The 14808-nt window shown below is 37.2% G+C and overlaps 1 protein-coding gene across 3 annotated transcripts in view; it reads right to left on the bottom strand.

The window, feature by feature from the left end:
- The window catches only part of SNX25 (sorting nexin 25), a 63687-nt gene that overhangs the window by 34147 nt on the left and 14732 nt on the right, over positions 1 to 14808 (bottom strand). For all 3 annotated transcript variants that reach the window (XM_083368090.1, XM_083368091.1, XM_083368092.1), the window contains exons 4-6: positions 13807 to 13979; positions 13085 to 13271; positions 10039 to 10109 (exon numbers count right to left, since the gene is read on the bottom strand). In XM_083368090.1, the coding sequence (XP_083224216.1) occupies positions 10039 to 10109; positions 13085 to 13271; positions 13807 to 13979 (431 nt within the window). The remainder of the gene's footprint in view (positions 1 to 10038; positions 10110 to 13084; positions 13272 to 13806; positions 13980 to 14808) is intronic.

Genomic DNA, 14808 nt, shown 5'->3' with positions numbered 1-14808 from the left:
CTGCAGTGATCTTGGAGCCCAGGAAAACAAAATCTGTCACTACCTCCATTTCTTCCCCATCTATTCGCCAGGAATTGAGAGGGCCAGATGCCATGATCTTGGTTTTCTTAATGTTAAGTTTCAACCCAACTTTTGCACTCTCCTTTTACACCCGCAACAAGAGGCTCTTTAGTTCTTCTTCACTTTCTGCCATTAGAGTGGTATCATCTGCGTATCTTAGGTTGTTGATATTTCTTCCAGCAATCTTAATTCCAACTATTGATTCATCTAGCCCTGCCTTTCTCATGATGTGCTCTGCATATAAGTTAAATAGGCAAGGCGACAGTATACAGCCTTGCCGGACACCTTTCCCAATTTGGAACCAATCAGTGGTTCCGTGTCCAGTTCTCACTGTTGCTTCTTGGCCCGCATATAGGTTTCTCAAGAGACAAATAAGATGTTCTGGTACTCCCATCTCTTTAAGAACTTGCCACAGTTTGTTATGATCCACACAATCAAAGGCTTTAGCATAGTCAATGAAGCAGAAGTAGATGTTTTTCTGGAACTCCCTAGCTTTCTCCATGATCCAGCGTATGTTGGCAATTTGATCTCTAGTTCCTCTGCCTCTTCGAAATCCTGCCTGTACTTCTGGTAGTTCTCGATCCACATACTGCTGAAGTCTAACTTGTAGGATTTTAAGCATGACTTTACTAGCATGAGAAATGAGTGCAATGGTGCGATAGTTTGAACATTCTTTGGCACTGCCTTTCTTTGGAATTGGAATGTAAACTGATCTTTTCCAATCCTGTGGCCACTGCTGAGTTTTCCAAATTTGCTGGCAAATTGAGTGTAGCACTTTTACTGCACTGTCTTTTAAGATTTTGAATAGCTCAGCTGGAATACTGTCACCTCCACTAGCTTTGTTGTTGCTCAGCTTTTCTAAGGCCCACTTCACTTCACATTCTAGGATGTCTGGCTCGAGGTCAGTGACCACCTCATTGTGATTATCAGGGACGTTAAGCTCATTCTTGTATAGTTCTTCTGTGTAATTTTGCCACCTCTTCTTAATCTCTTCTGCCTCTGTTAGGTCCCTGCCATTTTGGTCCTTTATCATGCCCATTTTTGCATGGAATGTTCCCTTCATCTCTCCAATTTTCTTGAAAAGATCTCTGGTCCTCCCTATTCTATTGTTTTCTTCTATTTCTTTGCACTGTTCATTTAAGAAGGCATTCTTATCTCTTCTAGCTATTCTTTGGAATTCTGCATTCAATTGGGCATATCTATGTTTTTCTCCCTTGCCTTTCGCTTTCCTCCTTTCCTCAGCTATTTGCAAAGCTTCCTCAGACAGCCATTTTGCTTTCTTGCATTTCTTTTTCTTTGGGATGGTTTTGGTTGCTACCTGTTGTACAATGTCGCGAACCTCTGTCCATAGTTCTTCAGGCACTCTGCCTATCAGATCTAATTCCTTAAATCTATTTGTCACCTCTACTGTATATTCAATAGGGATATGATTTAATTCATACCTGAGTGGCCTAGTGCTTTTCCCTACTTTCTTCAGTTACTGAAGGTTTAGCAGGTTTAATTCTTAATCAGAATTTGAAATTATTTTGGTTTAAAAAACCCTCATTAGGAGAAAACCCAGGTTAGATTTTTAAGCCAGGGAGTAAAGAAGAGAGGGGATACATCAGCCTTATGAGGCAGTCCAGACAAGAAGCACACCTAGAAGTACTAGTTCTAATTTTAGTGTAAGTTTAATTAAGGGAATCCTGCTAGTGTAAAAGGACCTCTCTCCCTCCTCAACTTTATAGTCCAAAAAATGCCTAGGTTCCCTTCTGAGATGTTTGCTTATACCCACATTCTTTTTGTGGACTAAGCTACCTTTGTCTGACTATTGTCTAGTTCACGGGTAGGCAATGCTGGCTCAGGAATTCTGGGAGTTGAAGTCCACGTGTCATAAAAGAGCCAAGGTTGCCTACCCCAGGTCTAGTTCATGGCTCTTCCACCTATCTCCTAAGGTCATTCCTACCACCATTAGAGGATGCTACAAAAAAAAAGGAAAGGGGATAGGTATCAACAGTTAACTTTCAATCATATTATGAAATCAAGTGACTACCGGCATTAGCTCAGTATAGGTTAATCCATGAAAATCATGTGCCAAAAGTTTTAAAAAGGGATGACTTCACGATTATTATTGTCTCTCTGAAAAATACATGCTGGCCTTCCTTAAATTTGTTTCAAAGAAATGAGGAAAATGGTGTAATTAATTACAGAGCTGTGGAAAAAAAATAGAAGAAGTCTGGTAGCACCTTTACCATTTAACAAATTTTATTAAAAGGAATAGGCTTTCATGAACTGCAGACTTTTAGTTTTCATCTTTTCATACAATATGCTAGAAAAGAAGCTACCAGACTGCTAATATGATTCTTCTCTTCCAAATCAGAAATATATGAAACACAAAATATTTAATGATCAAAACATCTTGACTTCAGCTGTTCCAACTTTTCCAGATATGTTCCAACAACAGAACAGGCCATTTGTATGTTAGAGCAGGGGTCCCCAACCTATGGGCCGTGACCTCTTGGCCAGTGGGCCACGGCAATGGCTGGACGGTACAAGCACATGTATGCATGTACTCCCCCCCACCCATACTAGAGCCTGTGACCCCATTTGCGCATGCACGAATGGGGCTGCTAGTGCTGGGTGGATGTGCGCGGCCTGTTTGCACATGCACAAATGAGACTGCTAGCGGGGACAGGTGTGTGAGGCCCGTTTGCCCATGTGCAAATGGGACTGCTAGCGCCAGGTGGGTGTATGCAGCCCGTTTGTGCATGCTAGTGCTGGGCGGGTGTGTTCTACCCCATTTGCATGGTGTGCACACCAATTTAGAAGCTGCTCTCCTTCCCTTCGAGCCGTGAGCACGGAAAGGTTGGAGACCTCTGTATTAGAACACTTCTGATAAGATTGGAACAGCTCATTCCAAAATCAGATTAATTCTCTTTCCATCTCCCTCTGCCAGCTTAGGTTAAAACCCGTGAAACACTTAATAGGCAGGGTGCAACTTACAAAATAGGGGATATACACTGCTATAACTCTAATGCATTATTGTCATCCAAAAATCTATTTTTCCTGATAGAAATGATGCAAAAATGGTAAAATATGATAAAATAGCTAAAAAATTCAGAATTAAAATTGGCAATGCTTTGTTACCTAGAACCACCTGTAAGCTTCTTCTGCCTACAGAATTGTGTGTTTTCCCACAACAGCTTAAAAGCTACACATACATTACCTATCCACATGGAAATGTCTAGGGGGCAGAAAGCTGTTTCATATATAATTTAACTTATAATTAACTGAGACACTAACTGATACTACTGTATTTACTCGAACTGAAATCTCTTTTAAGTAGAGGTGGGAACAAACCCTTCTGAAAAAGAATGTTCACTAATGGAGTGTTTGTTCAAATTTTGAAAGAGACGACTAACCTCATGCTGAAAAGTACAGCAAACAGGTACTCCTAGTGGCCCATGACCAAGTAGGTGAAAGAAGAAAGAAATACATGTCTTTAATCACACCTTTCCTTGAAAGCACTTGGCAGGCTGATATGTAAGAATACCACCATTCTTTTAAAGTCTTTCCATTCTCCCTCTTCTTTCTGAATGAGCTTAAAATTAAAACTTTGTGGAATAGCATATATTTATGAGATAAAATGATTGATATTTCATCACATTGTGCTTGTTTCTGATACAATGTCAGTGCATGAGCCTATTATTCAGCTCAAACCTAAAACCAAAATAAGTACTCATTGTAACCACATGTATTATGTCTTATTGGTCCAGAAACACATTAAACCCAATATATCTTATAACCAACTTGCTTCTCCAGTTTCACATGTTTTCCATGTGGACAAAAGGCAGACTGGGCTGATTCCAATCAAAGATAAAGCAAACAATCCTCTAGCAATATCTAGTAATATATAATTAACACTGAATTGTGTGAATTATTCTAATCCTTTTCCTCTCCAGACCAAATATAAAATATCCTGCAAGTCACGAAGCATTATTTTAAAAATTGACATACTGATCATTAAAATATATTTAAGTGGAGGGGAGGGCAAATGTTGTGAACTAAGACTGCCATCATACTCTATTCTGGATCCAGCTAACTGTGGTTAGAATTAAAAAGCAGAAGCATTTGCGTGAGGGCCAAGGGAAGACAGAAAGATGAAAGTTGCACAATGCAAGCTTATCTTTTTTATAAGTGCGCTACGCATGACACACTTATATGAAATGGACAGGGCTTGCAATGTAAATCCAGCAATGCTGTCTTGTCATTCTGATAAAATTCTGAAAGCTTCTGCAGATATTGATGTTTAGAGAGCAGTCACAGTCAAGTTGGTTTCAATAAGAGGTGACTACCTTGAAGAAGTAACAGCACAATCAGCTATCCTGTCACTATCTTCTAGAATCCCCAGAACTAGGTGTCCAAAAGTATAAAGTTATGTTTTCAGAACAGCCAATATGAAGCCTGATTACAGTCAGAGACTAATTTAATAAACAAACCATATTATCTTTCAAAATCCCATTACTTCATCCAAATAAAGCACGTGAAAAGATGTTTCCTCTGCAAAGAAAGACAGCTAGCTTCTGGTTTTTCTTTTTTTAAACTAGAGGAGAATATCCAGGGTGTATGATTTTTCAATAACACCTCTTAATGATTTTATAGAACATTGGAATTGAGGGAAAATTCAATTTCCTGTCAAAGAAAGAGAGATGCACTCAGATCGAAAAGCTACATAGAAAAGCTCTGTGATATTTATGCCATGTCCAGCATTTCATTCTCATCTTTGCAAAAATTCAATAAGGATTAGGTGTCAGCTTGTCAGAATGCCATTTTTGGCAGAATGTTTAGCCAAGGATATAGGAAAGAAACATCTGAAGCTGAAATCATTTTGCAGAGAAGAGGATTTATCTCTCTTTGGGGGGAAAAGGAGGGGGGGGAGAGATATATTAGCCAAAAGGGGCACTTAAAGGAAAGTGTGTAGTAGCAATGCTTACCAGTCATGATGCTGGAGGGCAGAATTTAATTTAATTTAATTTTTTTAATTTTAATTCCATTTATATCCCGCCCTTCTCCGAAGACTCTGGGCGGCTTACAAGCTTAGCAGTAGCCTTCATTCTATGTATATGCCTGCTTATTAGGGCTTTCACACACACACACCCAAGCGGCATTATTACAAAGTCAGCTTAATTGCCCCCAACAATCTGGGTCCTCATTTTACCTACCTGGGAAGGATGGAAGGCTGAGTCAACCTTGAGCCTGGTGGGACTTGAACCTGCACTAATTGCAGGCAGCTGGTGTTACTTAAGGAGGCATTAGCCCACTGCTCCACCAAGGCTCCTGGAAAAGAAGCAATTGCCTCTACCCTTATTTTAACTCTCGCCAACTGGTCACAGCAGAACATAGTGGCTGTGCTTACCTTTTTTTCTCCTCTCCTCTCATCATTTTATCTCTTGTATATTTTTCTTTCAGATTGCAAAGGAAAATATTGTATTTGTAAGTTACTGTCAGAGCCTTTTTGATTCAAGGCTGGAGTAAAAATAATCCAACCATCATTCATACCTATTCATGATATTTTTTTTTAAAAAAAATAGTAATTTATTTATTTATTTATTTAGTTACATTTATATACCGCCCTATTCCCTGAGGACTCAGGGCGGTTTACAGGGAATTAAAAAATCCACCATACAAAAGTCAAAAAACCAAATTAAAAAATATTAAATTGACCCTGTATACTTAAAACCCCAGTTAAAAATTTCTCCTCAGCCTGGGCCTGAGAGCTCAAAGAGCCAGGTCTTCAGGCCCCGGCGGAATGATCGGAGGTCGGGGGCAGTCCTCAGCTCCACCGGCTGAGTAATGACATTGGAAAAAAATATTTTCTAACTCCAACATAGATCTAGTACCCAAAGTAGAGAATATATGTAGCGGGGCTCTTACTATTACCTGAACCTGGTTGTTGTTACAGATATTTTATTACCCAGCTAGGTAACATCGCCATATCAATCTGTGTATCATATCTCCCATGCCTGTTTCCCATGATGTTATTTAGCCGGGTAATCAAACTTCTGCAGGAAATCCAACAAGCCCAGAAAATGCCAAGAACCCAGCATGACTATTTGTGGTGATCTCATATCAGAGTTACTACTAATGTTTAATAGGGAGTGCCACTCATGAAAGAATTAGTCTTGCTGTTTTTTTCCTGGAGGATTATCATCAGCCCCACTAAGACCTTTGGGTAGCTGGAATATTGAAAGAAATGAGCCATCCACTTAAGACCCACTCCCACCAAGACCACTGAAATCACACAAACTCCCTGCAGACAAATACTAGATTAACCTCTACCTTACACTGCACCCAAAACAGCAGCATTATTCAACAGCAATAAAAGAAATTACACCTCAAGCACTTCAGCTAGTTTTGTCAACACAATTAGTTCTGCCATATTTTAAAGACAGTCTGCTAAATGATGTATAGCAAAGGGCCAAGGCATAGCATAACAACATTAAAGTTATACAAGCAGTTTCAGCACAACGTGAGGAATTAGGATCAGATTAGTTATTTTGAACCTATCCTATATTTGAGTTCCAAAGATATAATCAGATCAGAGAGGCCTGGAGGTTAAATGTGCCTACATTTATACTGCATCAGTGATATTTTTCCTCTATAGTTTTTTATCCATTGGAATAAACAATCAAACCCCGAAAATATGGAGGGAACCCCAAAATACTAATTTTGGGATTATATTATGCCCAATTAGTTTTATTGCCTTGAATGAAAAGTATAAATCATTTCAAATAAAGTACCAATCTTTGTGCAGGCTGACTTTTGTATATAGGATATGGAATAGCTGCTTCCTTTAAAACCCGCTGCATTAACCCTAGAGATTCCTAAAAATGTACTGTAGGTGTTTTAGTTTGCCCCCCCAAAAAATTGAAAACCTCTTCTAGAAAAAATAAAGTTTCTGCAGTATTCTGCTTGCAAATTTGATCAAGACTTTAACTAGGAAGTAACTAAAGCAAAATTTCTGGGTACCACTGATACAAATGCCTGATAGAAATGGGACCATAACGCACCATAGGTAAAGGTTCCCCCGCACATGCGTGCTAGTCGTTTCTGACTCTAGGAGCCGGCGCTTATCTCCGTTTCAAAGCCGAAGGGCCAGCACTTGTCCGAGGACGTCTCCGTGGTCATGTGGCAGGCATGACTAGACGCCAAAGGCGCATGGAGTGCTGTTACCTTCCCACTGTAGTGGTCCCTATTTTTCTACTTGCATTTTGACGTGCTTTCGAACTGCTAGGTTGGCAGAAGCTGGGACGAGTAACAGGCGCTCACTCTGCTATGCGGCACTCGGGATTCGACCCGCCAAACTGCCGACCTTCTGATCGACAAGCTCAGCGTCCTAACCCACTGAGCCACCGCGTCCCTTTTATAACGCACCATAGTCTTCCTCTATTAAGTCTTTCTCTACTTATCTACCCATTCAGATACTTTGCAAAAGGGAAGCAACAAAGAACCCAATGTGTTCACAGTAAACCCTGTAAGCTTTTCTTCCAAAGCGTTTGGAAACATATTTCTAAAATTCAGCTGAAAGAGATGTTAAAAAGTGTTCTGCCTTTGTGGAAACCAAGTGATGCAGATGTCCAATAACATAATAAGATTTTGTCTGTGTTTTCCCTCTTTTACAAAACAATAGCTATCAGCAGAGAAGTCACTCTGTTCCACTAAAATCTGAAAAAAATATACATTTCAACAGTCTTTTTCTAGGGAACGACACAAAATTGGCCATTTAAAAATGTTCAGAACAACAAAGGTCCTCAAAATTGAACAAATAATTATTTTACTATTCAAGCTTCAAGACCTCCATTGTTAATTTTAAGTTTGTTGTTTTTTTAAAGAAATAAAGCACACAAGGATCTATTTATACTACCAGCTAAGACAGACATATTTATTTTTAGCTTCCAGTTTCTGCAGCTTCTGTTTATTATTATATGACATTTTAGTAAATTAATTCACATATCCTTCATACTTCTACATTGATCTTATTTTTATAAATAGTGTTCCTCTAAGAACACGAACAATAACCTGAATAACTCATCAAAATAGAAAATGAAATTATGCACATTTAATAAATGCAAGTATGCATACATAAGAGGGAAACAGATCTTTTTCCAAAAAGATAAACTGGACAAATAGAGGTTTCTTAGAAAGGAAATATTTTTCTTAAAGATCAAAAGGCAATTAAGGCAACAGAACCTACATCAAGTAGAAATACAGTAAGAGAAGCAAAATACACAACTCTTATTAAGAGTACTGGGATTGTAAATGAAAGTGGTTTCTTTGCTTCTGCAGAATTTAAAAAGTCTAAGACAGGCATTATTTTAATTATCCAGCATTGTTCTTATAATGAAAGTGCTTCACTTAACTGGACCTGAATCTTTTAAAACTTGACATCAAAGCACACATGGCATAACAACAACAACAACTTCTTATCTATTGCCCGATTCTCAATAGGTTTGGATGTCTTTAATTGCTTAAAACAATCAATAAAATATTTAGAATGATTAAAAACTATAGAAGCACACCTAATTTTTAAAAAGTAGGCAATGAAACAAGTATTAAAAAATTCATTAGACACATAGCATCATATAGTCTATACAAAATACTTTTTTATTTAAGTTTTATTTTGAAAATACCTGTGGTGCCTTAAGAAAAGCTGTTTTTGAGGAGCATGTTACAACACTCTAAAATCAGAAACTTCTGAAACAAATAAAGCAATCAAATAAAAGTAGCAGTCTGAAAAAAAGTTCCTCAAACTGCAAAATATTTAAAAATCTGAAAAAAGAAAATAAAGCATGTTTGTCTGGTGCTCAATTAAAGATAAATCTGCCCCCCTGTAATCCTCCTGAGGATGTTCCAAAGTAGGGGTCCCCAACCCCCAGTCCATGGACCAGCATCTGGCTGCGGCATGCCAGAAACCAGGTTGCACAAACAAGAGAAGCCCCATGCACAGGCTGCAGGCAACACACGAAACCACGCCTCCTCCAGTCCGCGGAAAAGCCTCTCTCCACGGAACCAGTCTTTGGTGCCCCAAAGGTTCCAGAGCACATACAGATCACACATAATTGCAAATATCAACTATAGTTAGCATTCCCAAGACAGTGCAACTGTAATAAATGCATGCCTGTTGCCAAAAGCCTAAATTTTGACCATGTGACCGTAAGTATGAAAACTGGTCATAAGTCAGTCATTGTAACTTTGAAGAGTCAGTAAACGAATGGTTGTAAATCAAGGATTACCTGTAATAAATTACAAGACTCTGACTTAAAAAGGGAAAAAAATGGTTTTCTGCTGTGTCCAGATCAAACTTTAAACTGCCAGAATGAAGATACCTTCATGGCTTTGTTGTTGGTCAAAGTAAGTTATTATTGGTATGTTTCTGGTAGTAGCCAACATACCAGCAAATGAGCTGGGCTCTGTGTCTCTCCACATTCACATAGCATGTTGTATGGCTAAGAGCTTCCACTTCAGCATATCGGTTTTACACTTAGGCACTTCAACCCTCATCCTATTCAGGTTCTCCAAGTAGTATAAAGGAGATTGGATCCTTCAATCATATCTTCCTTTAATGTTATTAATTTCTAAGTGGTCTCCTTCTTCCATCTTTTTATTCGATTTTGTTCTTGCCATAAAGCTTTTCCTATGTCTGAGTCTGACTGAACTGTTGATTCCGCACAATATATCAATATTTTTAAAATCCTCACTGGTTTGAAAAGTCAGCTGCACGCAATATATTTTGTTATTTTGAGGAAAACATTCCAGAAATCCTTAGACTTATTTTTTTTTAGTAGTTGTCTGATTCCTATAGTACTGGATGCTTTGTGAAATCCATACCGTCATATAGAATTTTACAACTACAAATGGTCAGTCACTGCCATTTCTGCACAAATGATTATAAGCACAATTTAGCAATATGTTTAAATGTGTCGTAAAAAAAAAACTTACCTTTTTGGCGTTTCATTTGGGGGATGTTGCTGATAGTGGTTGCTTGAACTATTTCCACCATAATCTGATACCTGAATTCAAAAAGAAGAAAAGGCCAAGTTGCTGACATAATCTTCTGTAAACTCAGTATTACATTTTCCAGAAATAATGAAAACTAGGGTTTTTCAGGGAATAAGACTGAGATATTGGTTTTATGCAATATCAAGGATAAGAAATCTGGGCTTTGCTCTGATGAATTCCTTAAAAAGATACCCATGTTTCTTAAACCAATACACCGTTCATTATATAAGAAGGTATCTTTTTTTTTGTAAATTGCTTTGATACATGTGTGTGTGTGTGTGTGTGTGTGTGTGTAAAACAGATTGTTTATTATTGTGACACAGTCTTTCTCTCTCATACATAGACACCATCAAAACATTTAAAACTACTAAGAAATACTATAGATAAATCCACTTTATGTATCTGATATTAAGCTGATGCCTCTAATAAAGGCTCTAATGAAGCCTCAAATAAAATGAGTTAGTCTTGAAAGTGCACACAGGCTTCACTTTTTTTAAAAAAATTGTTGCAGTCTTCTTGCTCTTGCAAATTATTTCACAGGTCACTCATAAAATTTTCAGTTCTACAACCACAAAAATACATCACCCACATCAGTATGTTATTTTTATAGTTTTAAAACATATAATAATATGCAGTTTCTCTTTGTAAGCTAGATCTAAGTAAGTTGCATAAAACTCAATTAGAGTAATAGTTTATAATATTCAGATTTCCACTTAAATTCAGATTCCTTCAAGTCAGTTGAGTCTATTCTAGGGCTGCCACCCTATCTACCACCTGGCTCACTTGCTACAGGACTGGCTGGAGAAATATGGCAGCTCTAAGGAAATAGGAAGGGCTTCTACAACTTCCAAAATCAAAGCTGAAAGTGCCCCACTGCACTGCAAATGCAATCTTAAGACAGTGTCCTCCCAACAATGCTCTCATTAGTGCCAACTTCAAATCATGACACATCTCACCGATTCATCTACATCCAATCTTTCCAACACTGCTGCCAAATCTTCCATCAGCCTGCTCCCCCATCTTCCCAGAAACATTATGAAACCTAAATTTAACAGATGTAGATGTTCTGCAGGGGGTATCTGGACTCAAATTTTATCCACTGCCTGTAAAGTTGATAAATATAGCACTATTAATATATTAATATAAATGCTAACTCTGTCTGTGCAGGAGGGTTTGGTATCACTTGGAATAATTCTAAAACACAAGTAGTCCTTGCTTAATGACCAGTCTCTTGGTGATCGTTCCAAGACAAAGACAGACCCAAAAATTATTTACATCCTGATTCTGCAACTTCCAAAAACTGCACACACACACACACACACACACCCTGCACTCAGATGACTACAGTTTTGGTGCTTGGCAACCACTTCACCTTTATGCTTGGTTGCAGTGTTTCAACATCAATGACCACAATTTATAATGTATTTGTTTTGGGGTTTTTTTGCCGGTATCCCAATTTTTTCCAGCCAGTTTCTAACGAAAGTGCTAAAATAATGTATGGATTTGCTTAATGAACATTGCAAAAAAGTCATAAAATCAGGTCCTGTCACTTGGATGCTTCTACTTATGACCATCATGACTGATAAAAATTCCAGGCTCCATTACAGTAGTACGTTGAGGACTAATTGTAAACTTTAAAAAAACAAATTATTTTATCAGAACATTGCTAAAATGTTTGAAGATTTTATTCTGGGGGGAATAAACAGTTAAGCCAACCCTATATTATACATCTGAACTGACAGCCTTAGTTTCTCCTGAGTTAAGTTTCTCAGAAAAAAAGAATACTACTAAGATGTCATCTGTCAATGATCAAAGACTGTTTTTTTTAGTAGAATAAACTGGAAAACATAACCTGAAATATATGCAATATAGATAGTGGACTTAGAAAGTGGATGGGATAGAACCTTGAGAATAGTCTAGAAATTCTGTCAAATTATAAGTCTGGTTGGGAAAAATAGAACAGCTCTAACAGGATAAGTAATGAAAATTGCCAGTATACACTAAAATTAAATCCCATAACCAGAATTCTGGCATAATATAGAAATCTATCAAAACCCTACAAACATTTGTCAGTATATTTTATCAAGAGAAACAGTGTATAAAGCCAGTATTTATGTTGTTAAACAACGTAACCACAGCTAGTGCTAGTTCATATGAAACAGCTGGTTAATGTGCATATGTACAACTTTAGCTAAAAATAAAATCTGTGGAGTTTATCTGCAGAGATGAGAACTGCCAAGGTTATACTGCTCTTTCCCACAACTGCCATGTGCCTCAAAAAGGTATTCTGGCAAGGTTATCACTGTTAAAGAATGAAATGAAAGAAAGATGGTAAATCTGCAAGAGACCAGATGTTGCCAAGTTACATACACCAGCAGTTCCAAACAGAATGATCAATGCTCTTCCTCATTTTAAGGCTGAATAAAACCAAGAGTGCTTTTACCACTAAGTTTTCCCAAGATAACTCTTCACAATGAAAACAAATTGTATTCAAAGAGCAACTGAACTACTTGATCAGACACATTGTTCAGTTTATGAATTAAGTGAAAATTGTTGACATGGCAACTTTAATACACTTTATGAGATAAATGTTGAAGTCCTGAAAATTAAAACTGAAATTTTAAAGGGACATGATGTAAGATATACAAGACTTTTGGTGTTCAAGTAAACCCCAGATTCTCTTTAGTTATAGCAGAAACTTCAACGTTATTTTCTGTGGCTCAAAAAAGCAACAGGAATGTTCAGCAAGATAAAAATTCTTGGGGCTTGCTGTTCTGTGGTCAGGAAACCAGAATAAGCTGTTTCAAATTCTTGGGTACAGAGATGTAAACCATATATAGGTCATATATAGCCTATATATGACTATGATAACATTAGCGCCATAAATACTGAAATATTTGACTTTGACACATTTAATCCACCTCCATTAAAGCAACAGAGGGGGAGGGGGAGTTGTTATGTTTCCTGGGAACAAACATCGAGATACCTTAATCGTTTGAGGAACTCAACATCTGAGTTACAGTTAATAAGCTTGATGAACTCTTCATAAGAAGGAGCATATGTATAGGCTCTCTTGTGACGCTCAATCAGCTGTTCTCTGTATTCCATCTGGACAAGCAACATGTGGTTGATGTAGTTTGGATCACTCAACAGTTCTACTATTGGTTTCAGTACTAAAATTAACAAAACAAAAAACAAAAAGAAAATATGTTAGGTAGAATCAATCCAACACTTTTAATAAGAACTTATTTCAATATATATAAAGTTTATTTCTTAAAACATAATTCTACTCAATACTCAGGAAAAAACCATTGTATTTCATGATGATTTTTCCTATGTTAAAAGTCGACTTCTACCCTTAATAGCCTTTGCTGAAACAGAAAAAATAAAGTTCACAACACTTTTAAAAATTGTGATCACAGATTTCAAATTGTGATTTGAGAATCAATTTACTACAATATTGCTAATCTATTCTTGTAAACATCACCTTATAACATTGGAAAACTGGTGCTATAAGCTTTAAATCAGTTGATCAGTCAATTAAACCTTTAGAAGAAAAATTGCTAAGAACAAATTTCAAATTAATGCCATCCAGTATTTTACATAACTGCTCAATTTGTATACTAACTTAAACAAGATAAATACATGTATAGCAGTTTGGATTGAGATTATCAAATAAACTCTTTTCCATTGGTATTTATTTCTCACCTTTTGCTGCAAGTATCTCTGCTAGGATTATACGCAGGCTTAAAGACTGAGCATCCTTTGATGGCAGAAGACAATAGACCAGAGTCTGAGAGCATGCTTGCAGGAATCTTGCCTCTTCTTCAGAATTCCTCAAACAAGGATGCAGTAAAAATGGCCGTGGTTGTTCTTCCGATCTATAAATGAGACAATATCATTGCAATTAGACTTCAATCACCATTATTTAGAACTACCAAGCCAGAGAAAAACATGAGAAAAGCATTCCTTTTGTTGAATTGTGTACTAACAAATTTCACAATGGCGTATGGAATAACTGTTCATTTCTCCACTACAATTCTTTGCCTTTTGCTTATTATTCTAAGAAAGAGAGAAAGAGATTTCTAAATTAGTTCTAGCCATAACCAGGAAAACATAATGACTAGTTCTTATAAAATCCAAATTCGGGCTAAGAAAAGCTGAACTTTCTTTTTTTTTAATTGAAAAGTTTTACAATACATTTTTTTAAAGACAAAACCCCTCCCAACCCCCTCCCCTCTCCCCAACCCTCTCCAACACCTACCTCCCTTCCCCCTCCCCCCTCCCCGACTTCCCAGAGCTCAATACAGCGTATTAAAATACAAGCAATCATAGTCTACCTTATGCAAACAACAATAAAATATTAAATGTATCGCACTTTAACTCTTATAAAATAACTACAAGCAATTTAAATATCACATCAATACTTATTCAAATGCTAGATGAAACATTTTAGTCCCATATTTATTCTGAATATAATCAATCCATCTTCTCCACTCCACAATATATCTCTGTTGCGACTGGTCTTTCAAGTACGCTGAGATCTTTGCCATTTCCGCCAGATTGGAAACTTTTAAAGTCCATTATTCTATAGTCGGCAGTTCTTCCTTCTTCCAATATTGCGCTACTAAAAGTCTCGCTGCCGTAATTAAGTTCAACATCAGCTTAGTGTCCACAACAGTAGTATCAGTAATAATGCCCAGTAAAAAC

Source organism: Vipera ursinii, assembly GCF_947247035.1.
Source record: "Vipera ursinii genome assembly, chromosome: 7".
Lineage (NCBI taxonomy): Eukaryota > Metazoa > Chordata > Lepidosauria > Squamata > Viperidae > Vipera > Vipera ursinii.
This window is presented reverse-complemented; position numbering and strand designations above follow the sequence as displayed.